The sequence below is a fragment of the Littorina saxatilis genome, linkage group LG9 (genome assembly GCF_037325665.1).
Source record: "Littorina saxatilis isolate snail1 linkage group LG9, US_GU_Lsax_2.0, whole genome shotgun sequence".
NCBI lineage: Eukaryota > Metazoa > Mollusca > Gastropoda > Littorinimorpha > Littorinidae > Littorina > Littorina saxatilis.
The window spans coordinates 7,383,470-7,408,821 of NC_090253.1; the positions used below are offsets into that span (position 1 = coordinate 7,383,470).

General features: G+C 42.9%; 1 protein-coding gene across 1 annotated transcript in view; it reads right to left on the reverse strand.

The window, feature by feature from the left end:
- Positions 1-24,278, reverse strand: part of LOC138975174 (uncharacterized) — a 26,610-nt gene extending 2,332 nt beyond the window's left edge. The window contains exons 1-20 of the mRNA XM_070347833.1: positions 24,088-24,278; positions 23,577-23,653; positions 23,169-23,281; positions 22,406-22,636; positions 21,742-21,961; positions 20,463-20,560; positions 19,615-19,730; positions 19,066-19,190; positions 17,951-18,043; positions 15,413-15,585; positions 13,568-13,663; positions 12,998-13,126; positions 11,171-11,314; positions 10,640-10,724; positions 8,409-8,521; positions 7,346-7,499; positions 6,210-6,359; positions 5,170-5,346; positions 4,252-4,461; positions 742-855 (exon numbers count right to left, since the gene is read on the reverse strand). Coding sequence (XP_070203934.1) covers positions 742-855; positions 4,252-4,461; positions 5,170-5,346; positions 6,210-6,359; positions 7,346-7,499; positions 8,409-8,521; positions 10,640-10,724; positions 11,171-11,314; positions 12,998-13,126; positions 13,568-13,663; positions 15,413-15,585; positions 17,951-18,043; positions 19,066-19,190; positions 19,615-19,730; positions 20,463-20,560; positions 21,742-21,961; positions 22,406-22,636; positions 23,169-23,281; positions 23,577-23,653; positions 24,088-24,245 — 2,776 coding nt within the window. The 5' untranslated portion in view covers positions 24,246-24,278. The remainder of the gene's footprint in view (positions 1-741; positions 856-4,251; positions 4,462-5,169; positions 5,347-6,209; positions 6,360-7,345; positions 7,500-8,408; positions 8,522-10,639; positions 10,725-11,170; positions 11,315-12,997; positions 13,127-13,567; positions 13,664-15,412; positions 15,586-17,950; positions 18,044-19,065; positions 19,191-19,614; positions 19,731-20,462; positions 20,561-21,741; positions 21,962-22,405; positions 22,637-23,168; positions 23,282-23,576; positions 23,654-24,087) is intronic.
- Between the last annotated feature and the right edge of the window lie 1,074 nt (positions 24,279-25,352).

A 25,352-nucleotide genomic window follows, 5' to 3' on the forward strand; every position in this document is an offset into this window, starting at 1 on the left:
CCTGATATGGCTCTGCGTAGTCGGCTGGACGTTAAGCAACAAATAAACAAACAAACAAACAAACAATACTCCTTCGCGGGTATTCCTTTTCATTTGACCAAGGACGTGTTTCAGAATGGTGTCCGACTATTACTCCATTATCTGCTGCTCAACTTTCTCAGTTACAAATAAAAAGTAAGCCAAGTTCCATGCTATCCACAGGGCCCTGTTTGAAGAATGATTCATCTGTGTCTCTCTCCTTGTAGAAATCCTTGTGCATAATGTTTGTTTGTGAATGAAAAAAAAACCCACGTAGCATTTGACATCAGTTTGATTAAAAACTGTATTAACACATAACGTTCTACCGCCTGTTTGTGTGTGTGTGTGTGTGTGTGTGTGTGTGTGTGTGTGTGTGTGTGTGTGTGTGTGTGTGTGTTAAATTATGTCGTAGTTAATTAGAGATGTTGATTGGCTTTCTGCTTTTCCAGCATGTAAAATATTGTAATCATCTTTTTCCGTCCTGATTAAATTATTATTTAAGGTTTACGAAAATAATGTTGCCATCATTAACCTACCTTCTTGTGTATGAGTATATACGCAGTGAATATCTTGGCTGTGTAGACATTATTGTGCATGTCTGTAGATGCTGGATTTAATATATGAATCTCTTTTGTCTCTTAAATAAATATGTGTTGTTTACTTGCAAATCAGCACGTGTTTGAGAAAGGTAGCTTGGTTATCTAAGGCTACAACCGCACTGACCAGTGTGCAGGTTGGTGTCCCCCCAGGCGTCAAAGAAGTAACCCTCCATAGTGCGGTCAGCTGGACAGGACTTGATCTTGATCCAGCAGCCTGGTCCTCCCGTTATAAAGGCTCCTGGAAAAAAAACCATAGTGGGAAGCGTTGTGTAAAACACTTGCTAAATTACTGTGTCAGGCAGAAGTATGGATTTTTGTTTAACTTTTTCTGATCGAAAAGTGTTAACGCTTCAACATGCCTTCATCACACGGAATATACGGGGGCGAGTTGCCACTGCGAACGGCGGCGAGTTGACACCCCTGACTGGTTGAAAGCAAGCAGAGCGTAAAGTCGGCTACTTCAAAGCGGGGGCGATATGGGAGAGGGCGAGTCAGTCCTTGCCGCTCTTGGACTGTTGTGAAGACAGCAATTCTAAAGGCCTACTCCGCCTCGTGAAAACTGTTCGCCTCAGGCTCACTGTCTCCGATCTGATCAGGCTATTACATGGGATCAGACCATCCCTCCACTTGGTAACATACCAAACATTAACACTCTGACTGTTTGCTGCGGTGAGATGGAATTTGTGTATGAAATAATTCCCGAAAAAAAAGGAATTAGTTTAAAAATAAATACTACTGTGCACAGAGATCACCCAGGCAGTTCATTTTTGGTATATGACCACGTGGAGGGATTGGTCACATTTCATGTGAAAGTCTTAACAGATTTGAGACGGTAGTTAGGCGACGGGCGCAATGACTTGGTGGTAAGACGCCGGCCTCCAAAGCAGAAGTTCCTGGGCTCGAATCCCGGCCGCGGCTGGTGGGTTAAGGTGGAGATTTTTCCGATCTCCCTTGTCAACTCATGTGCAGACCTGCTAGTGCCTTATCCCCCTTTGTGTGTACACGCAAGCACAATACCAAGTGCGCACGGAAAAGATCCTGTAATCCATATCAGAGTTCGGTGGGTTACAGAAACACGAAAATACCCAGCGTGCTTCCTCCGAAAGCGGCGTATGGCTGTCTAAGCTGCCTAAATGGCGGGGTAAAAACTAGCATACACGTAAAATTCCACTTGTGCAAGAACACGAGTGTACGTGGGAGTTTCAGCCCACAAACGCAGAAGAAGAAGAAGAGACGGTAAGGCAAACTGCTTCCACGAGGCGGAGTGGGCGTCACGAGGCGGAGTGGGCGTCACGAGGCGGAGTGGGCGTCACGAGGCGGAGTGGGCGTCACGAGGCGGAGTGGGCCCTTCATCTCGCGGTCACGAGGCGGAGTGGGCCCTTCATCTCGCGGTCACGAGGCGGAGTGGGCCCTTCATCTAGCGGTCACGAGGCGGAGTGGGCCCTTCATCTCGCGGTCACGAGGCGGAGTGGGCCCTTCATCTCGCGGTCACGAGGCGGAGTGGGCCCTTCATCTAGCGGTCACGAGGCGGAGTGGGCCCTTCATCTAGCGGTCACGAGGCGGAGTGGGCCCTTCATCTCGCGGTCACGAGGCGGAGTGGGCCCTTCATCTAGCGGTCACGAGGCGGAGTGGGCCCTTCATCTCGTGGTCACGAGGCGGAGTGGGCCCTTCATCTAGCGGTCACGAGGCGGAGTGGGCCCTTCATCTAGCGGTCACGAGGCGGAGTGGGCCCTTCATCTAGCGGTCACGAGGCGGAGTGGGCCCTTCATCTAGCGGTCACGAGGCGGAGTGGGCCCTTCATCTAGCGGTCACGAGGCGGAGTGGGCCCTTCATCTTGCGGTCACGAGGCGGAGTGGGCCCTTCATCTCGCAGTCACGAGGCGGAGTGGACCCTTCATCTAGCGGTCACGAGGCGGAGTGGGCCCTTCATCTAGCGGTCACGAGGCGGAGTGGGCCCTTCATCTCGCGGTCACGAGGCGGAGTGGGCCCTTCATCTAGCGGTCACGAGGCGGAGTGGGCCCTTCATCTAGCGGTCACGAGGCGGAGTGGGCCCTTCATCTAGCGGTCACGAGGCGGAGTGGGCCCTTCATCTAGCGGTCACGAGGCGGAGTGGGCCCTTCATCTTGCGGTCACGAGGCGGAGTGGGCCCTTCATCTCGCAGTCACGAGGCGGAGTGGACCCTTCATCTAGCGGTCACGAGGCGGAGTGGGCCCTTCATCTAGCGGTCACGAGGCGGAGTGGGCCCTTCATCTCGCGGTCACGAGGCGGAGTGGGCCCTTCATCTCGCGGTCACGAGGCGGAGTGGGCCCTTCATCTCGCGGTCACGAGGCGGAGTGGGCCCTTCATCTAGCGGTCACGAGGCGGAGTGGGCCCTTCATCTAGCGGTCACGAGGCGGAGTGGGCCCTTCATCTAGCGGTCACGAGGCGGAGTGGGCCCATCATCTCACGGTCACGAGGCGGAGTGGGCCCTTCATCTCACGGTCACGAGGCGGAGTGGGCCCTTCATCTCGCAGTCACGAGGCGGAGTGGGCCCTTCATCTCGCGGTCACGAGGCGGAGTGGGCCCTTCATCTCGCGGTCACGAGGCGGAGTGGACCCTTCATCTCACGGTCACGAGGCGGAGTGGGCCCTTCATCTCGCGGTCACGAGGCGGAGTGGGCCCTTCATCTAGCGGTCACGAACCTTGTCAAAAAAAGGCTGTAAATGTCTTGGTAAATTTACCGCACATACTGTAGATATCAACATCCTCGTTTGAAAATGCACAGGGTATTATCTGATAGCCTGGGATTTCATGAGCATGTTTTGTCTCTGTTAGTATTTGCATTTCATATTTCAACCTTATAACATCAAGAATTTCTTATACCGGGGAGTTGACTAGTTCCTGAATTGTGTACGACATGAATAACAGAGTATAAACTGTGCAAAACAACAAACATTGCAACAAGTTTCTGACCCCAACTAGAGCACTCATTCCCGTGTCCTTGTAGAAAGTGTGCATGAAGCGGCAGGGGAGTGGGGGCTTTAGTATGGGAACACAAGTTGCTGTAACTATGTTTTTGCAGTTTAGTTACAGTACATTGGAAACCCCCCCTTTTAAGTCCCCCCCACCCCCTTTTAAGACTTCACCCATGTTAAGACCTTCTTCTTCAAGATGTTCTCTTCATAGAGTCTGTAACGTTACCTCCACTTTAAGACTCCGTGTTAAGGCCGGATGAGGGCGGGGATGTAGCTCAGTCGGTAGCGCGCTGGATTTGTATCCAGTTGGCCGCTGTCAGCGTGAGTTCGTCCCCACGTTCGGCGAGAGATTTATTTCTCAGAGTCAACTTTGTGTGCAGACTCTCCTCGGTGTCCGAACACCCCCGTGTGTACATGCAAGCACAAGACTAAGTGCGCACGAAAAAGATCCTGTAATCCATGTCAGAGTTCGGTGGGTTATAGAAACACGAAAATACCCAGCATGCTTCATCCGAAAGCGGCGTATGGCTGCCTAAATGGCGGGGTAAAAACGGTCATACACGTAAACGCCGTGGGAGTTTCAGCCCATGAACGAACAAACAAACAAGGCCGGATGGTGTCAAGATATTGGAGATCTTGAAAGGGGGGTTTCACTGCACCACAATGTCACAGCTCCCATACCTGTAGGCCCGTAAATGCTGGTGAAGGGTCTGTCCACAGGGGACCCGCAGAAGACCCACTCGGGAGACGCTCTCCTCAGACAGGCGGCCTCACTGTTGGCACCGTTCTCGTGTTGTTCGGCCCACCCGTCTCTGTGGATGTAGCCTGCGTGTGGACTCTGGCACCCCCACTCCGCGAAGTAGCACCCTTTGGCGCTGAAGGTCATTGCACCTGGTAAAGAAAGCTTTAATGTGTATAATACTAATAGATAATGTTATATTGCTCAAAAATCCACGGAGATCCTGCTCAACGCCTTGACTGCCGGGACAATTCAGTTGAAAAATAATTCGAGGAAACACAATTATACAAGGTATAACAATTGGACCAACACTAAGAACAGTGTGTCAAGGGGAGGCAATCATCGTGCTGAAAATCAACGGTCCAAAAACAGCGGTTGTTTCCCTTTCAAGAGAATTGATGTTACCTAACTAGGCCTACGTACCAGAATTATGGCAGGCAAAGGGTCAAAGCGCTGTACCACAACGGTAAAATAAACGTACATAACAATATTAACAGTGCTTACACACACACTCAAACTGTGTGTGTGTGTGTGTGTGTGTGTGTGTGTGTGTGTGTGTGTGTGTGTGTGTGTGTGTGTGTGTGTGGTGAAGTGGGTCCTACCCTTCCCACAGGGCCTCACTACTTCAGAGGTTGGTGTGTGTGTGTGTGTGTGTGTGTGTGTGTGTGTGTGTGTGTGTGTGTTATTTTTATTCTACATACGTGTTCTTCGTTTCATGTGTGTATTGTAGTAGGGACTAGCTGTAAGAAAGGGCCATATGGACCTAATGCTATCATCACTCGGTAATAAAGTTTTCGAGATCGAGTTCTCTCTCTCTCTCTCTCTCTCTCTCTCATTCTCTCTCTCTCTCTTTATCTCACCAGTGGGTCCATACACAGCCACAACACGTCCATTGCTGGGTGACCCGCACCCAATCCACTGCTGTGCTGCACGTGCCAAGCATCCTTCCTCTGTCCCGTTCTGTGTGCCCAGGTCGTCCTTGTGCGTTCCCTCTGCTGTTGGGTGCTGGGTGCAGTGGTCCATAACCAGCCAGCAGCCTGCTCAGAAATCAGTATCGTATTAGAAATGGAAGCTTTATTGTACTTAATGAGAAATGTTGTTGTTGATCCATATAATACTCAGATAAAGTTAGAATGTCTGTAATCATTGTAATGTTCACGAAAGAAGGAAATAGAGAGAACAAGAAATTCTTCCGAGGTAGGAAAAACACCCCCGTCCTTACCATTCTCACTGCCACCAACTGAGAAGGTTATTTCCCTTTGACCATTAATATGTCCCTCTATAAGTCCTTGTAGAATCTTAATCCACCAATAACTCCCTAACCGTGTGTTTGACTGGTCCCAATTTTTGTAAGGACCGTCTCAGGAATGTATAGAACCTGTTCACCAAGTTTGGTGACGATCGGTCCGTTCATTCTTGAGATCTATATGCGAACACAAACACACAAACAAACAAACACATCGACCGAATCCTATACACACCCCTATACCGGGGGTGTAAAAAAGGGGGGGGGGGAGGTGTGATCCACAGTGGTTGATAACGATATCGAGCCAGCAGCCCAGCCTGTTCGCAAACCTTGTATTGAAAATTGGTGCAAAGAACAAAACGTTTACTCGCTTTTGATCCATGTCACACTCAGAACAAGGCCGGAGAATGCACGTGCTCTCTGTAATCCTCAAATCAAGATAGAATGAATATTAGAGTCAGCTCAGAGAGACAGAGAATTCTCTCTCTCTCTCTCCGCCCACTTAAGGGAAGCAGGATCTAGCCTCCTTGATCGGAGGATGTGTGAAACTCACAGTAGGCTAATCTTCAAGCGTTTCTCGTTTAGTATAGACACAAAAATATTTACACAAATAATCACAGCAATGCATCATTCAAAGTCAATAGTGGAACTTACCCTCCTTTGGGATGTGTGGATAGAGAGTGTTGGGGGCGGAGCCATCAGGCATGTAGGAACCACGTGGTGTGTGAGTGGCAGGTGCCACAGTGGCTCTGTCACAGGGGAGCAGGGCTTGGGTGGTGTGGTTGTCCGGCGTGAGTCTGTGGGCTATTAAAGAGTGAGATACAGTCCACTGCTCAAGGTACGACTTTATTTTTTGTCATATTTACTGAAATGATGAATGCATGCGTATCCGTCTTTGTGGGTGCGAGTCTTTCAAGGACAAAAGCCTTACAAAGGAAATTTCTGCAACAAGATGTAACTAGCAATACATGATTTCCTAATCTGTTGTGGCTTTGTTTATTCTTGTTTTTACTTATTCATTCACTCTCTCATTCATTCATCCATTAATTAATTAATTACTTAATTTATTTATCATTTTTATCATTCTTTCATTATTTCTTTAAAAAACACACAACTAGGAATGAGGGGAATAACCAAGTTCTGTTTGGTGTGTTAACTTTAGTCGTCATAGCTTTAGTCGTCATACTTGAATCGCAATACCACCTGTTAGCTCCACTCATGTCATTTGTTTCACCACACTTTTCTTCCTTGTCTAAAAGACGTATCATTTCTAGGCTATCTGCGCTTCTCTTCTGTTTACCTATCGAATAGCCAAATAATTTGAAGAAAAGTAACAACCCAAAAACTAACTGTGTACCTCTTTAAGTAGTGAGGAACGGTGGGACCCGTGAAACCACTTCAGTGTCTCACACACACACACACACACACACACACACACACACAAACATACACACACACACACACACACACACACACACACACACACACAAACACACACACACATACACACACACACACACACACCACACACACACACCACACACACACACATACACACATACACACACACACACACACACACACACAAACACACATACACACATACACACAAACACACACACACACACACACACACAAACACACACACACACATACATGCATACACAAACACACACACACACACACACACACACACACACACACATACACACCCACACACACACAAACAAAAAAACATACACACGCACACACACAAACACACGCACACACACACACACACACACGCCAACCTCTCAAGTAGTGAGGCCCGGTGGGAACAGTGGGACCCACTTCATCCAGTTTCACGGGTTGAGGGAAGTGCGCCCCACTCGCCCACTGCGCAGCGTCACAGCGCAGCCGGAAGTCAGCATTTTCGGGTGACCAAAAGTGTGCCTTCTCGTACACCTGCATTAACATAATATACAATGCATTGTTGTTGTTGGGTGGGTTTTTTCAAACAAAATAAATAAATATAGGTTACACACTCCGAGTTCTGAATATCGTGCATATTTTCTCTAGGGTCTTTCTTTCTTTTCTTTATTTGGTGTTTAACGTCGTTTTCAACCACGAAGGTTATATCGCGACGGGTTTCCCTAGGGTCGATTTCCAGGGTCGATTTCCAGGTATTACCGAGCCTCTGGCGAGGTAATACCTGTAAATCGACCCTAGGGAAAATATGCACGATATTCAGGACGAGGTGTGTAAGCTTTTTATTCCCTTACTCCGACGTTTTCATTAAAAAAAAAAACCACGTTTTGACACAAACTCTGCGAGTGCCTGTTTTCTGCTCATCAAACCTTCCGCGACCGCAAATCGTGTCATCAAATTCATGTGCGAAAAGTTAACGAGTCCCCTTTTGTCTTTTTGGTAAACGCGCCATAAAACGTCTGCTTTTGTATTCAGTCATCTATACTGCTTAAGAAAACGAATAACAGTTATTTCTAGCGTGTTGAAATGAAATGTGATACTGTGCAGTTACCGACCGGTTTCAGTCGGTGACCCTCAAGTGACAAGTCGGTTGTCGGAGGCATTCGCCAAAAAGACTGCGTGTGTGATTTTACAAGCGATGATGATGATTGCTGAATTTGTGCTTATTCGAGCTGTTGTGCTTCATATGGTTCACATTTGGATTACTTACTTCTTCAATCGTCATAAATTTTAGGTGAGCCTTACTTTGATGTCTGTCGTTTTTTGTTGTTTTTGTTGCAGGAAGTTGGCGAAAATACCCCACAATTTGGGTAAAGCCTAATATTACGCCGGATTTGTTGTCACTGTCACAGACCATAATCTGAGTCGAAATACGGATTTACTTACTCTGTGGTTATCGTGGATGTCAAAATAATCCTTTCTGTCCAAACCACGGCCACTGATGTCGATCGTGTCCACTCCATGTTCATAGTACAGCGCGTTCAGGTAGATTTGGTTACCTGTTCATGAATAAAAAATATAAAAACACACGCACACGCACACACAGTCTAACGCACGCACATACGCACGCGCGAACATACTCACACACCTACACACACACGCACACACACATACTCACACAAACAAACACACAACGTTCGTACACTGTCAAACACGTTGTGACCGTGGGAAATTATTGGTGATAAATGCTTTAGCAAACCGCCTTGTGATGATTTACATGACTCATTGTTTATGTGAAGGTATAGGTATGCTATCTTTTATAAGGCCTAAAAAAATAGGTGTGGTTACGGTAACCCGACCTACCCTATTTTTAGGGGCCGACCCTATAACTTTTTATTATATTTAGTCAAGTTTTGACTAAATATTTTAACGTAGAGGGGGGAATCGAGACGAGGGTCGTGGTGTATGTGTGTGTGTGTGTGTGTGTCTGTGTGTGTGTGTAGAGCGATTCAGACTAAACTACTGGACCGATCTTTATGAAATTTGACATGAGAGTTCCTGGGTATGAAATCCCCATACGTTTTTTTCATTTTTTGGATAAATGTCTTTGATGACGTCATATCCGGCTTTTCGTGAAAGTTGAGGCGGCACTGTCACGCCCTCATTTTTCAACCAAATTGGTTGAAATTTTGGTCAAGTAATCTTCGACGAAGCCCGGGGTTCGGTATTGCATTTCAGCTTGGTGGCTTAAAAATTAATTAATGACTTTGGTCATTAAAAATCTGAAAATTGTAAAAAAAAATAAAAATTTATAAAACGATCCAAATTTACGTTTATCTTATTCTCCATCATTTGCTGATTCCAAAAACATATAAATATGTTATATTCGGATTAAAAACAAGCTCTGAAAATTAAATATATAAAAATTATTATCAAAATTAAATTGTCCAAATCAATTTAAAAGCACTTTCATCTTATTCCTTGTCGGTTCCTGATTCCAAAAACATATAGATATGATATGTTTGGATTAAAAACACGCTCAAAAAGTTAAAACAAAGAGAGGTACAGAAAAGCGTGCTATCCTTCTTAGCGCAACTACTACCCCGCTCTTCTTGTCAATTTCACTGCCTTTGCCATGAGCGGTGGACTGACGATGCTACGAGTATACGGTCTTGCTGAAAAATGGCAGCTACTTGACTAAATATTGTATTTTCGCCTTACGCGACTTGTTACATTTGTCACAAAAATAAAAAATAAAAACAAGTAAACGAGTGCAGAAAACGCAATGAAAGCGAAAGCGCCCGAGTCGCACACTTATTTCTCTGTCAAGTAGGTTTAATTTGTACACATTAGAAAAAAAAGTTTAAAAAAAAAAGTGATTGCCTACCTTCCTACCCTATTTTTTTGAGCTATGATACCTTAACCACACCTATTTTTTTTTGGCCTAAGATAATACATCAAAATGATCAAATATGAATTATTAAACCAAATCATCTCTTTTTGACCCTATTATCCTAGCATATAAGGCCAAAAAAAAAATTGCCTGTTTAGGGTAACATGACCAAAAAAAGTAGGGTCGGTAGGTAGGTATTTTTTTTTTTTTTGGTTTTTGTTTTGTTTTGGTAAATGCTATGTTGGCTGAACATTCACTTCTTATATTTGATGAATACATGTTTCAAAACTAACGTATAAATAAAACAGAGAGAAAGGGAGAGAAAGAAACGCCAAATGTCTTTTTTTAGCATTTTTACCTCTTTTTTTTCTCTTTTTTTTTAAATCAAAAAAAAGTTTTTGGGTCGGCGCCAAATCGATAGGGTCGGTCGGGTTACCCTAAACAGACAATTTTTTTTTTTTGGCCTAACCACGTCATTTCCCAAATAGATGCTAGTTCTGGGGACAGAAAAACCAAGCTAGCATAGCGTTGACCCTTTCTTCCAAAGTGAAATCAGTGACGTCAAAGCCAGAGACTTGGAAAGAAACATCACCGACATCGCAATTGAGTCGAATAGAAAGCGTGACGTTAAAGTTGTGTCACATCTGATGTTTACCTCATAAACCTTAATGAGTGTTTCGAAAATGAAGTTGTCATACCAGCAGTAGGAAACTACTCGTAGGGTCACCGCCAGGCTGTGTATGTATAGGTATCGTATTTCATTAAGAGACAAGATCACACTGACCTTCGGGCGCTTCAGGGTGATGGTCGCGAATACTGTAGAGCTGTGGGTAGCGAGATTTCCACACGTCTGTCCGGTATGGAGATTGCTACAGAAGAAGACATCGATCATTTTATTTCTATTGGTTTCAACATGTTTGATTCAAACAGACGGCGAGGCGTACAACAAAGTTACTTGGACCCCACAACAAGCCATTCTTAAAGTAAGTGTAGCGTTGTGTTTACATCTGAACTGGAATTGCTGTGTAGATGAGAAACATACTATAAGCCCCACATAGTGTAGCCCTCACAGAAAATATGAAATCAAATTTTTAAAAACCCGGATAATAAATTGAATAAAAGGTTGATAGGTTGGAAGGTTGATGAGCCTTTGAATTACAACAAAAAATTAAAAGGCATAGCCCTTACCGTGCAAACGTGTGCTCTTTTGGGATATTTTCGCGTGCACGCACACACGAACGCGCGCACACGCACGCGCACACACGCACGCGCACACCCCAATCTCTCCCCCACCCCAACACACACACAAACATACCTCCAGCCTAGTAAAAAGGATTGTGCTATGTCCAGGTGATAGGCCACGCCCATCCGTAATGACCGACTTTTCCAGAGCGTTGTACATGACGTTGTAGCGAATGACGTTGTCACGCCCACCGCCAACTCTGATGTGAACATCATTCTGACGAGAAAAGAAATGGCCGTCCAAAGCAACTTGACTGCAGGGAAGTATATCATGACAAGAGCCTGTTTGGAATTAGCAAGAGAGAATCATTGAAGGCCCCTTCGAAAGCAATCTTCACCGAGCAGCATAATATAAAACTGAGAACTAATCGTTACATGTGTACTAAAAGCGTATTCAAATACTGTACAGTAAAGTGCAAATTTGAAAATAATCTCAAGCGAATCGAATTGGCGAAGACGTAAAGATACCAGCGCGTAAATGATTTATTGATATTTTGCACGTACAAGTGACAAGTCTATTGTTGTCCATTGCATTCAGAATGATCGTCTTTCAGATGTCAGCTTAGGTTATAAACAAAAATATAATATACCAATTTTGTTTTTGACTTTATGTTACATCCAATCATCATTTTTGCTAAGGTTTCGAACGCTCGTGTACTCGTCTTTTTACGTGAGTGTTTCTATGCCTGTCTATTGCTTTTAAAACAAAGCCTAACACATCCTGAACTCAGGTCAAAAATGAGTTACTTCCCTTCGGGTCTCATTCTATCCCTGACAGGATGCCTTGGTTTTCTTTCTGTGGGTATGAAATCGATTTTGTTTTTTAACATATTTAGATCTTTTCGTAATGTGTTATGGATATAAGCAGATTCGCGATCGTCGATAATGATTTTTCATGGTGTTGTGTAATCTTTAAATTGCAAAGGAATTGAAAAATAAGACAGTTTCAAGCGAGCTATCTTTCGCGGATGTATTTACTGTGCAAACAACTCTAAAGTGTCACGTGATAATCAACTTTACTTCGGCGCGTGCCGGAGCAGACGATTTTGTCTGTAACCAGTTGAGAGTGATGCAACCATATATCACGGTCTCCTTCCGACAGCAGTCTCAAAATGTCGACTTGTTTTGTCCTTAGAACGATGTCTTTATCATAACTGTGAAGAACAGAACGGAGATCACTGTCGAAGTCGGCCAATCTGCAATCATTTTCATCTCGCGAACACTGATCTCAAATTTAGATCAGAGCTCGCGAAAAACATATATGGGGAGATAACTCTGTATTCTTGTTTTGATAGATTCGCGCAATAATTTAGCATGCTGTCAGAGAGAAACTGGCGATAGCCGTCGACCGATGATTATCAGAATGAGCCTAACAATCAACATAAACTTAATTTTGGACAATAATTTTTTGAAAATAATAAACTTATCATTGTTATCATATTTACTGGTTTGACTCGTTTGATTTGCTTTGGATGGTTATGTTTGGTTTGTGTATTGCTTTTCACTGCAACGGACACGCCCTGCACTGTAATCGGTAATTACAAATTGAACAAACGTGCGCACGGAAAAAATGCTGTAATCCACGTCAGAGCACGGTGGATTATAGAAACACGAAAATACCCAGCATGCTTCCCCCGAAAGAGGCGTATGGTTGCCTAAATGGCGGGGTAAAAACGGCAATACACGTAAAAAAAACACTCGTGCAATAAACACGAGTATACGTGGGAGTTTGAGCCCATAGAAGAAGAAGAAGAAGGAAGAAGGAAGAAGACGAAGAAGAAGAAGAAGAAGAAGAAGAAGAAGAAGAAGAAGAAGAAGAAGAAGAAGAAGGAGCAGCAGCAGCAGCAGCAGCACAAACGTTGAGATATTTATATGAAGACATCACGTAGCATATACATACATCGTAGAAGACGTTGTGTTCGATGAGAACAGAGGAGTACTGGTCGTCCAGCATGATACCACGGACCGAGTAGCCGGGGAAGTGACGCTGAACATCGTGGACGTGGTTGTAACGAATCACGTTGCCACGCTAGAAATAAACACAAAGAAAGTATCAGCATGAGAACGTCAAAACAACAACAATTAAGAAAGATTTTTTTTATTTTTTTAGCAATCTATCTGTTTTTGGTGTCTAACAACAAACATGGTTTCTCAACTTGACCAGAATAACAGAACAAAATACAGGCGATATGTTTAGTATGATTACATTGAAACATCAAAGAGTAGGCTATTTTACATAAACAATGAAACACTCGTTAAGGGTGTTGTCAAACAGTAAGCCGACCACTACGAACCTTATGTAAAAAAAATTGCTCACACAATACACGTGATTTCTTGTCCTCAATTTCTATTGAAAGATTTCTTGCTCAAAAGGTTTTTTGACTTTTCGTTCATTTAAGTTATCTACATAAGTCATCCTGGGCACTTTTGGCTTTTACAATGCAAAATAAATGCAGAAACACTTTAGTACCCAGGTCCAGTGTCGACCGCTATGAATGGCGCCACAGTCACTGGAGTTCCAACACATGTGATGGATGTGGTTGTACTCTATCACGTGATCGTTGCCCTGAAGTAAACATCGTCAAATAGTCAGTAGAGCGCTGATCCAAACACAACATGACAGCAAGCTAGCAAAACAATGTCCCTAGAACGTGTTCATTAACATTTGTGCTTGATACTGTTCTACATGTGTTTGTTTGTGTGTCTATGATACGATTGTATAGAATTAAAGTAAGCAAACACTTGTTTAAGGCAAAGCAACACCACTAGATGTGATTGGCAGTGCAGCGCTGAAAGTCCACAAAATGGGGCACTGGCCTTTGGCTAGTACTCCTCATAATGTACTAGCCAGAGAGCAAATTGAACTCGCCAAACCAACCATTTCAAGCATTTGTTTCAGCAACTTTACTCGCATTTGGCGAGTAGATTAACCTTTCTACTCGCCATTTACAGGTTTCTACTCGCCACTTTCAGGCCTGCAGTGCGAACTAGTTCATTCACAGTGTCACAGTGAGGATATTATAGTTGCACTGTATAGGGATTGCCTCTGCAAACAGAATTAATTCAAGTGTTTATGCAACAGAAAAGTCACAAGCATGCAGTAAGAGAGCTCCCATAACTACACCAGGGCTGTAATTGTGCGAAACAATATCCGCCAGATCTCATCGAGTTTATTTAGGAAATAAAGGGAAGTTAGTTAGTTAGTTGTTGTTGCTTTTTGGGTCCAGCGGACCATATAGGCCAAATCAGCACCCCACAAGTTTAACATTACACAAATTTAAATTAAACCAATTTCAAAAAACAACATCAGGAACGTTACTCGAAGGGAACACAAAAGTTAAGTCGAAACCGTGTCAAGGATCTTTAAAATTCAAATCTTAAAATAAAGGTCAGACTCTCTTAAAAATCCAAAGAGAGCTGTAAAGCTGGTCTCCATAACAATATGTTTCAAAATAGAGGTGTCAAAATACTTCACTCGTAAATCATACAGATCAGCGCATTCAGTGAGAAAATGTGTCACAGAAAAACTATTATCACAGGAAATAAAGGGAAGGACTTCCTGATGAAAAAGGCATCGGCATGACTTAAACTATCAGAAGCGATTTCGTTGTCTGAAGCAGATAACTATAGTCTCGATTAATTTTTGTCGGGATCTGGCATATTGTGTTGCATAGGCTGTAAACCCAAAACAAAGGTTATGACAATTAACACCGTTATTTTTTACGCATGCAAAAAATGTTATAATCTGAAGATACATGTATTTGCATTGCACTAAATGCTAATACACTGTCCATGAAGCAGATCATTGTGTGAAACAGTTGCATTTGCATCATCTATCTTTTCTGTGTATGAACTCAACATCTGATATTTAGCTCATTATATTTGTGTCACTATTTATTTACTTCAGTGCAACCCCTTGAAAGATGTCCACAGATCTGACAAAGAAATCAGGTCTTACAAAAGGGAAAAAAAAAAAAAAAAAAAAAAAAAAAGGTCTTACAAAAGGAGGGAATGTCAAAAGGAAGGTAAATTTCGAGAATTTATTAACAGCAAGTCTGAAAAAACTGTTAGGGTCTTAAAATGGGGGAGGGGGGGGGGAGCGTCTTCCACTGGGGAGAGGGGTCCTTATACTGGTGCAATTCCGTAACACATGTTACATAGCCACTGGTGAATTAACAGAGAGAAAAATGAAATAAAAACGATCATATAGGTTTTCGCATCCATGGGAGGTAATCGGAACCGACCAAACAGACTGAGCCAGTAGCGCGACATATGTTGCGACAACCAGCCTAAGGGTTGGTTCTACTGTACTTACGCTCCACCAGATTCCAGTGTACTGCCCATGGTGCAGATGGTTGTGTGATACAACAGCGTGAACACCACCTATCTTTATGGCGTGGTTGGCTTGCGCACCGTAGCGAGAGTGGAGCCAGATATGGTTGTCACGAATTACGTTTTCGGAAGACGTCAGCGTTGTGCGGTTGCCTCCTGATTAATAGACAAAATGGACAATTGTTGTGTACATGCAGTCAAAATTATCTTCCTACACTGAGTTAAACACGGTGTATCTGTATCAGCATTTTACAACGAAAGGCGTTCAAGGTCGAGATGAGGATAGACTTGGTTAACAGCCCGCAAATTAAAACAAATGCTATGCAAACTCCAAAGCCACCAACAAGCATTTGAGTGAATTATAGCAGTCAGCGGTGAGTGAGAGCTCCCTACAAAAACAAGGGTTGACCATAACGGGTCAAAACGCCGCCATGTGGTGAAACGAGGGTGGGACATGGATACAGTCAAACAGCTGACCCGTGTCCGTCCCGGGCCGGATTCCAAACCGGCCGCGACCTTAAGTCACGCAAAACTGTTTCAAACCATATTCAGAGAGAGAGAGAGAGAGAGAGAGAGAGAGAGAGAGAGAGAGAGAGAGAGAGAGAGAGAGAGAGAGAGAGAGAGAGAGAGAGAGAGAGAGAGAGAGAGAGAGAGAGAGAGAGAGAGAGAGAGAGAGTAGTCACCGACAGAGAGGGGAAGCTAAGAGAACAGAGACCGACAGACAAGGAATAAAATGGAATTGTTTTTATATCGATTTCGGAAATTTAATTTTAATCATAATTTTTATATTTTTTTAATTTTAAGAGCTTGTTTTTAATCCGAATATAACATATTTATATGTTTTTGGCCCTGAATCTCTACTATCTTCTAAAACGTTCATAAGGAAGGGAGATGACTCAAATCAAAGGTTTTTTTCAGCAAACTGAGTATGTTGATGGTAATACTTTTACACTGTCTGATTCTTATAGAATATATTGAGTCGAAGTGAGAAACAAAATGCTAGTAATAACATAAAACCAAAACATTATTTGGCAAACGAGTCCGTACCACGGAACCACTGACTCACACCAATAAAACAAACTCCACTGTTACCGCCCAACAACCCTAATCCAAATATCGGAGCACGTAAAATGAAATTGAACAAAAGCATGGCGGCTGCCAAACCAAAACACTGATCTAAAAATATAGATCAGTGAACCAAAAAGGGGAAAGGGAAGTAACCTGCGGGAATTCCCGCATACGTCAGTGAGTTTCGTCCCCTGGTTTCGTCCCCTGGCTCGGTTTGTCCGTTAAAAGCTAATATCTTCCGTTTGACTACCGTTAGGAATGTATTTTTTTGCATACAAAAAACAAAGCCTATTCCTAACAATTTCACAAAATGTGAGCTTAATTGACACAGAGATACAAGTCTTACCCGACAAACACCGACCGACTGACCGCCCGCCCGCCTCAAACAAACAAACAAACAGACAGAGCGAATCCAGTAAGCCCCCCATTCTAACACCATCACTGTCAATGACATCAGACTTGTCGAAGCAAAGTTTTGAGCAAGCAAGGGGCTGATCGAGCTGTCGTTTCAAGAGACACCATCCTGTTATTCCGCCTCATGGATCTCGGATGCGTTTGGACGCGTGTTAGCAAAACATGTCCCTAATTGGTCACTGCTGACACTGAGGACGCTAAATGCACATATTTCTCGTGGAATAATGTTATATTGTTGTATTTTTTCCAATGACTGTACAACGCTTTGAGCAGGGTTAAAACCCCTGGATACATGCGCTTTATAAATATCATGCATTATTAGTAGTAGTATTCAACCGTTCAGCTGACCATCTCAGATGTGGCCAGGCTTATACATGTGATAAGACCATCCCTCCGCTTAGACACATACCAAAAATAAACACCTTAACTGCTACTGCTTCCTGTGAGGAGTTATAACTTTCTTTATAAATTAGATTCTTAAAATGCCACTGGTAGCTTTTACAAAATTAATCCAATGAAAAAAATCCCACTCTACACAGAGACAACACAGTCTGTTTGTGTTTTATATGAGTCCAAAGGGAGGGATCGTCTTATCCCATGTATATACCGGCACGGTTGGCCTAGTGGTAAGGCGTCCGCCCCGTGATCGGGAGGTCGTGGGTTCGATTTCCGGCCGGGTCATACCTAAGACTTTAAAATTGGCAATCTAGTGGCTGCTCCGCCTGGCGTCTGACATTATGGGGTTAGTGCTAGGACTGGTTGGTCCGGTGTCAGAATAATGTGACTCAGTGGGTGAGACATGAAGCCTGTGCTGCGACTTCTGTCTTGTCTGTGGCGCAGCAGCACCGCCCTGATATGGCCCTTCGTGGTCGGCTGGGCGTTAAGCAAACAAACAAATCCCATGTATAAGCCTACCCAGATGCGAGATTGTGAGCTGGACTACTTTCACGGGAAGGATTCTGCCTTTACAAATGAATCAGAAGGTTATCATAAGGAGGCTTCAGGTTAAATTCCTACTGAACGAAGAAATAGTATTTACCTGAGATATGAACACCACCTCCAACATCATGGATATCAGAAGCAAGCACTGCCACTGCCCGACAGTCCCCGCTGCAGTGGACGCCATTACCACCTGCAACACATGGAACTTTCAGCTGACGACAGTGTCCTGCTTAGACGATGACTGGATGGGAATAAGCCGCGAGGTCTGATTGGTTGACATCACAACAAATCTCAATTTCAACCAATCCGACATCGCGGCTGTGTAACATCCCTTTCGGCAGCACCTAGTTTCGCTTCGTGCACCTCAGGCCTGGACTCCAGACACACAAGTATACGTGATTTGTATTGTTGACCAAAATATGACATTATACACAGAGCGAGACATGACAGTCAGTGTTCCTCCGAGACCGCGCTAGCGTTCGAGGTGAACAATGACTGTCGAGATCTGTGTAAAATGTCATATTTTGATCAAAAATACAAATAACATTTATGTATCGATCGATTCTGGTCTAGAGTTCCTTTTAGTTTTTGTGATTGAACCACACAAACATGCACTTTTTGTAGTCTCGGCTTGACGCCTAAATATGAAGTTGTGTCGGACTCTGACGTCACATGGCTCAAAAAAGGGAAATCCAGTGTTCAATGGATACACAGTCTCTTGTTTAAAGCCTACACATAGACCCAGCGACTTAAAGACGATTAAAAGTACTAAATGAACGGGAAAGATTGCTTTACGTGGCGTACAAACGTTGTCTCAATAATTTCTTGCACAGTTTTAACTTTATTACAAAATATGTAAAAGTGTCTTTGGTGCCCGCCTTGCTGATCGTTACCAATTTTCTTCTTATGTAACCAATCAGAGAAATAGTCAAAACTAAAATTGCTAAAACAATCCACTTGACATCTCTGCATCAAGTAGAATCGATCGTATAACAACGAAGAAAATGTTCTTATCATTAAGGTCAAGTAATACAAGAGTAAACTTGAGTTCGTGTCCCAAACGTGTATGTTGATGTGTAATGTAAGAGTATTAAGCTGATTGAAAGACAAAATAAAAATAATCAAAGTAACGCAAATGAACAAAAACAAAAATCTTGAATCAATTGTTAGGTACAGTCAATGGTGCTCTGAAGAATAACCGCTTTTGCCAACCTGTGTTTTTGATTTCCATGTTTTTCAGTGTAACATTGCGCGCATTCATCAGTTCAAAGCCGTTAAAGCGACATGCCTCTACGGTGAAGTCTTCAAACTGAATTTGTTGAGCCTGACTCTCGATTCTGAAAAAAGAAATCAAACCATTAATTGTTTGATAACGATTCTGCACAGTAGAACATAAGTTAAGACGAAGGACAGTTTCTTTCAATGATGTGCGCGACCTCAATTTCAGAATATTAACTAAACAATTAATTGTCATCGTTTTCACGACGTTTTGTTCATAACAAGCTGGGCAACACACAAAAACCCTGTTGGATGTAAAAAATTGCCGGTTTCCAAGGGTGCGGGAAGAAGATTAAAAATGGATGATCAAAACCAAACCCAATGGAAACGCTCGGAGTTTTCTCTCTTCTCATTGGCGTTTCCATTGAGAACACAATACAGCCTCGCACAGTTCGAGTAAATTCGAAAGAAGAACGAGCCTAACATTCTGAACGAAAAACAAATATAAAACAGAGTGACCACAGGCAAAGGAACAAAACTTACAGAAAGCAGTTCTCAACCAATGACGCGTACACAATATCTGATGGCGTCAGCGTCTGATTTGGAGTATTTGGCCACATGTACAACTTCTTGTTGGTTCTGTCGATGAAGTATTCCCCCTGTACGCAACAAAAAAATGTTACAAAAATGCGCGCACACACACACATATTCAATCACAAACACACTAAGCAAGTACCATATTCCTTTGATCATTACAAATCTGGACAGTTTGATTGACTGACTGCTTCATCAATCGACCAATTGGACGGTCGGTATAGGTAGCTTGCTTGCTTGTTATCTCACAATGGTGTGAATCATTTACCATAAAACAACAACACTCAAGACAGTTTCTGAAATAAATGTTTCTACTTTAAAAAATAGCATTACGTCACTCTCATAAGATACATGTCAATGTCAGTTTTTAGTTTTTTTCTAGAAAAACGCAAACTTCTTTGGTTTCAGAACAATCTGTCTCATTTTAGTTATATGTTGCAAACTGCCTAACTCGAGCGTTAGAGAGCGGGATAAGCGAGAGACAACGAGCTGGCAGTAACGTTTTCAATCACCACAACTGCATAGCAACAACACACAAAAACGTTTGCATGCCGAATTCACAATCTCCAATCAAGTTGTCCTGTATCAAAGCGGCGGCCTCTGCTAAAAACAACAACCGAGAACGGCAGTAACGTAACTGTGGCAATGGTTTCCTATGATCTGCGAGTTTGAACTCTCTAACACATGACCGGTACTCTTCCAGAAGCTTTTCCTGTAGTCCCACTGCAGAAATGCCGAACGCTGAGTAAGTATTTTTCTTATGAGCGTGACAATTATCGAGTTTGCAACGAACGTACGGGCTGGTCAAGCTCACACAGCATGTTGACCACTCGGAAGTAGCCACCCTGAGCTCCGCCCCCTGCCTGACCGCTGCTTTTCGACGGGTCGTAGTGACCTGAACACAGTTCAAACATGGTTATACAGGGGAACATCTTGCCCAGAGAATATGTGACCCTCCACCACGGAATGAGTCGCAAGTCACCTGTGCAAGATTTTCATATTTTTACATCTGCATAAAGAGTTGTTTTATGCTCTATCCAGTGGTGAAAACCGTTTTAGAAAAGAGCGAAAACTGTTTGAGTTATAAGCCTGTGACTAAGGTGACCCTCACACTGTTACCAGACACTCCCCGGACTTATATTAAGCCTAGCGCAGAACCGCGCGAGGTGACATGCGACTCATTTCGTGGTGGAGGGTCACATATAAGATATAAGGTGAAATGGAATCATTTTCAGGCGAAAACAAAATAAATCACCAAGACACACACAAAAAACAATGAAAAGACAAACCAATGACCGGCATAAACGAACAAAGATAATTGTAAAATATTCGTTCTATAATGAAAGTAACAGACAACAACGACAAAAAGCTAACACGGGAGTCATTTGATTGAAAGACAAAGAAAGTAAGGAAGGGTAGAAAAAAGTCAAACATAGAATGTCATGGTCAAGGAAGGAGACACGGAGAGAGAGAGAGAGAGAGAGAGAGAGAGAGAGAGAGAGAGAGAGAGAGAGAGAGAGAGAGAGAGAGAGAGAGAGAGAGAGAGAGAGAGTGAGAGAGAGAGAGAGAGAGAGAGAGTGAGAGAGAGAGAGAGAGAGGGAGAAAGAGAGAGAGAGGGAGAGAGAGAGAAGAGAGAGAGGGAGAGAAAGAGAGAGGAGAGAGAGAGAGAGAGAGAGAGAGGGGGGAGGGCGAGGGAGAAGAAAAATACATGCAGGCAGGCAGACAGACATAGACAAAGAGAGACAGACAGACAGTCTGACAGACAAACAGACATAAAGACGGACATACACAAGCAGGCTAACAGATAGGCACAGAGCCAGAAGATAGACAGAGAGGCAAATGAATTCTTGGCCTTAAGTTATCGTGTGTCAAGTTTCGTGGTGATCATGCATGTGTTGCACCTTTTGGTTGCATGAGAGTTTCTCTACTGCACCAACCAATGCGAAGGCCACAGTGCGTTTTCTCTCGAAACATAAACCTAATTTTCTTCTTCTGATCACATAGTAATAAGATAATATAATGTTAAGATTACTCGCTAGTAGCATACAGTCACTGTTAAATATCAACTAATTTTACCAATGCGAAGGCCATAGTGCGTTTTCTCTTTCAGCGTGATAGTGTGAGTCTGGGGTTCAACGTGAGACACGGGTACAGCTCTGTCCGCCCACCCCCAGTACCACCACCCGTACACCCAGGGCTCTGTCTCCTTGACCCAGTTGACGTCACGACCTCCTGCGTCATAGGTAAACCGCAATCCGTTGTGACCGTCAGGTACTGACTTTATGTTGATGAAATCCTGCAGGATGCATATTGCGCGAGGTTTACGTCAGGCTTACAAATGTGTTTTTTTTCGTCTCTATATTCAGCATGGCTTCATGTTTCTTTTCTCTCGTATACTTGGATACACATTCTAAGACGTCTTTGCTCCCAATAAAATGAAAGTGTTATAATGAATCATTCATAGCCTTCAAATATGTACACTTGGATACACATTCTAAGAACTCTAAGCATAATAAAAAAAAGGTTATTATAAATCATGCATGCAGTTCCTGCTTCAACTTTTATCATCGTTCAGACTGATTTTGCAGCCAAACACTTTACCTTAGTTTGTACATTATTTCAGTCTTTATCAGCTGCAGTTTCTTGCTTCAATATAGGTAGTTACTTTCATTAAGTGAAAAATACAGATTTTCTACCAAACGACAATAAGTCTTCGAAAGACACATCAGGCTCTGCTCACATGATTAGGCCATTCCGCCAATCTCAGGGGATTGCCGTTGATAAAGATCTCCAGAGGAGCGGTCCAGGTTATCGCAAAACCGTAGTTGTTGAGAGTACCCAGGTCTGTGATGCCAGCCGCTGCCAGGTCCAGTTCCAGGACTTTGTCACGTGACTCTACAGGTAACCGCTGCTGTACGTGCGAGTCTGTCACGTGATGGAACTGACTGCTTGGGATCTGTGTGCCTCCAACCTGGTTACAACAGAATGTGCTGATAAAAAAAATGCTAATCTCTACAGAAGAGAATAAATATACCTTAGCCAACATGCTTGAGAGATACTACCTATGTGATAAATAAACAAAATCTTCACACGTGTGCATGTCATGTTAATTTGGTCGGGTCAAACTACAGTCTGGCAGGGACCTAAGAATGAATGTTTCACTGCTCTTGATGACCAAGTCACCAAGACAATATATTTATTCTTGAAACACTTTGTTGTTTGTTCTGTAAGAATTTGGATGACTTACACGTCAAGCTATTATTCCTATTGAGGTGTCTTTTTGCATCTGACGTCAGAGATTTTACTTGGGAAGATCGAGATTCAAGAAGACGCGTCTTCCAAATAGACACTTCGACTCCCTTTGGAGAAAGACAATATATTAACGGGATTTTTCGTTGTTCATCCTCTTCAAGTACTGAGAGGGATGAGTTAAGCTGTCCACATAATTATAAAAAGTGCACGCTACATTTACAGCGAAAGAGAGTTTTACGATTTTAACTTACAACATGCACTTCCTGTCCCTGGTATGCTCTGAAGACGACGGTACCACTGGTAGACTGGATATGCAAGGTGGAGGTCAGGTTATGGTAACCTTGCATCAACTCCACGAACACCACTGAAATGTGTAAGAACATGTTACGAGCTCGTACAGAGCAATTCCTGTTATGTTTTATACACTTTTTCCGCAGAAGGTTACATGACGATTGTTATTTCCGAAGAATTCACTTTTCATTTGCATATTTCTGATATAGTTAGTTAGTTGTTGTTGCTTTTTGGGTCCAGCGGACCATATAGACCAAATCAGGACCCCCATATTTCTGATATGCTGATCTCTGTCGTGGTTGAGTAATAACATGTATTGGTCTATTGTTTCTCGAACTGCGGGATCTGAATGTTGTGAAACAACTCACAGTTTCCACGAATTCCATCCTCCGCCAGCATATCCACGACATGGCTCAACGTTTTCACAGGATGAGACACCGTACGTCTGAAGACAAAATGATAATTGGTGTGGAATAACAGGCTATTCTGTAATAACAATGCGGCCTGGCAAGCTTCTGATAGTGCAATTTTTGCATGGATACAACTATGTTTTGTGTATAATTTGCGCAGGGGAAATATGACGCATCTATAAGAATCCAAACCGGATGATTCTTAGTTTTTCTCTGCAGATTATGCAGAACTGTCGCTAAAATAATGAGATAATTTAATACAGAACACTATTATTTTGCACCGTCATTATGCTTTCATACTGGACGCTATATAGAGATAACAACTGTCATCCTGAATGGAAATCATGGAGGGAAAATATCTGCAGTAGCAAAGTGCTGACGTGGATACGTTTCCTCTCTGTTCGAGTATTTCTAAACGAAAGTATGGTGCGCCATAGCATGTCAAACTCTAGTTTTTTCCATCACATACCCATCATTCGTATCCGACCCTGTAGAGCTGACGTAGATATGGACAGGGGCTGACCACACACACGTCACTGACCACAGCTGCAGGAAAAGAAAAATACGTGACACTTTTGCGGAAGACATTTTTCTCGGCCGGTTCCGTCCTAAATATAGTCCAGTCATGTCTTCTTTTTATTTTCTAAAATGTTATCTGCTGTAACTGTGTCTGTAGGGCAGTTTCTACTATTGTTTGGAAATGTTCATAGCTAATCCCTCTTTCTTTATAGATCTTTGTGACCGGCTTTCTTTGTTTCTTGAAAAGTAGTATTTTGAATTCGTTATCAGTGTTGGAGATCTTAACGACTTTTTATCTTGCTGTGTTTATCATAACTTTCTTCTTTTCGTACTAAAACATAACATGTCTTTAGCTTAAATATGACGGCAATGCGAAAAGGGACACAACGGCAGCGTGGAAAATTGCCAATAGAAAAAAAAGACTAATATTTACAAACTGAACATGTAAATGGCTGCATCATTTCGTAAGCGATTGAACATGTGAATAACTGAGTTAGTCACACAATCTTTCTATCAATCAATCGACCAATCGATCTATAAATAAATCAAGGAACCCATGAATAAAGGAATGAGTGCGAAACGCAAAGCATAACCTGCACACTATTTTACAATAATAACAAACAAAGAAATAGCAGAACATTTAAATATATACCTCGCTTATACTATGTTTTTCAAAATATTCATACTGCAGAAACTAGCAAGTTTAAATCAGCCCTCATAACTGTAAACGATGAAATTTTACTTTAAATTAGACTTTTACAGAAACAAAATGTGGCATGACGTGTAATTTCCCAAATAAGGCTCTCAGTGAAAAATACTGTAACGCCATGCATTGACAATGACCTTTTACAAGTCCTTTATCAGTTGGACTGCACGATGTACCAGTTATTCAGAGGTAAGCATTTATTTTTTACTATTCAGGAACAAGTATCTTGCTTCTGGGACGGTTTGTTTGGCTGACATACACATTTAAACACAGAAAAAAAACTTGCACATTTTGAAACGAAGACAGTGCGCACCATCCTTGAGAGACTGGCTGACTCATATCCGGTCTGCTGTTTTCTTTTTTTAGAACCATCCGGGTTTTCAATCTTTTTTCTTTTTTTTTCGGTGTGGGGGGGGATAAGTTAAGAGAGTATCAACAAGTCGCGTAAGGCGAAAATACAACATTTAGTCAAGTAGCTGTCGAACTCACAGAATGAAACTGAACGCAAT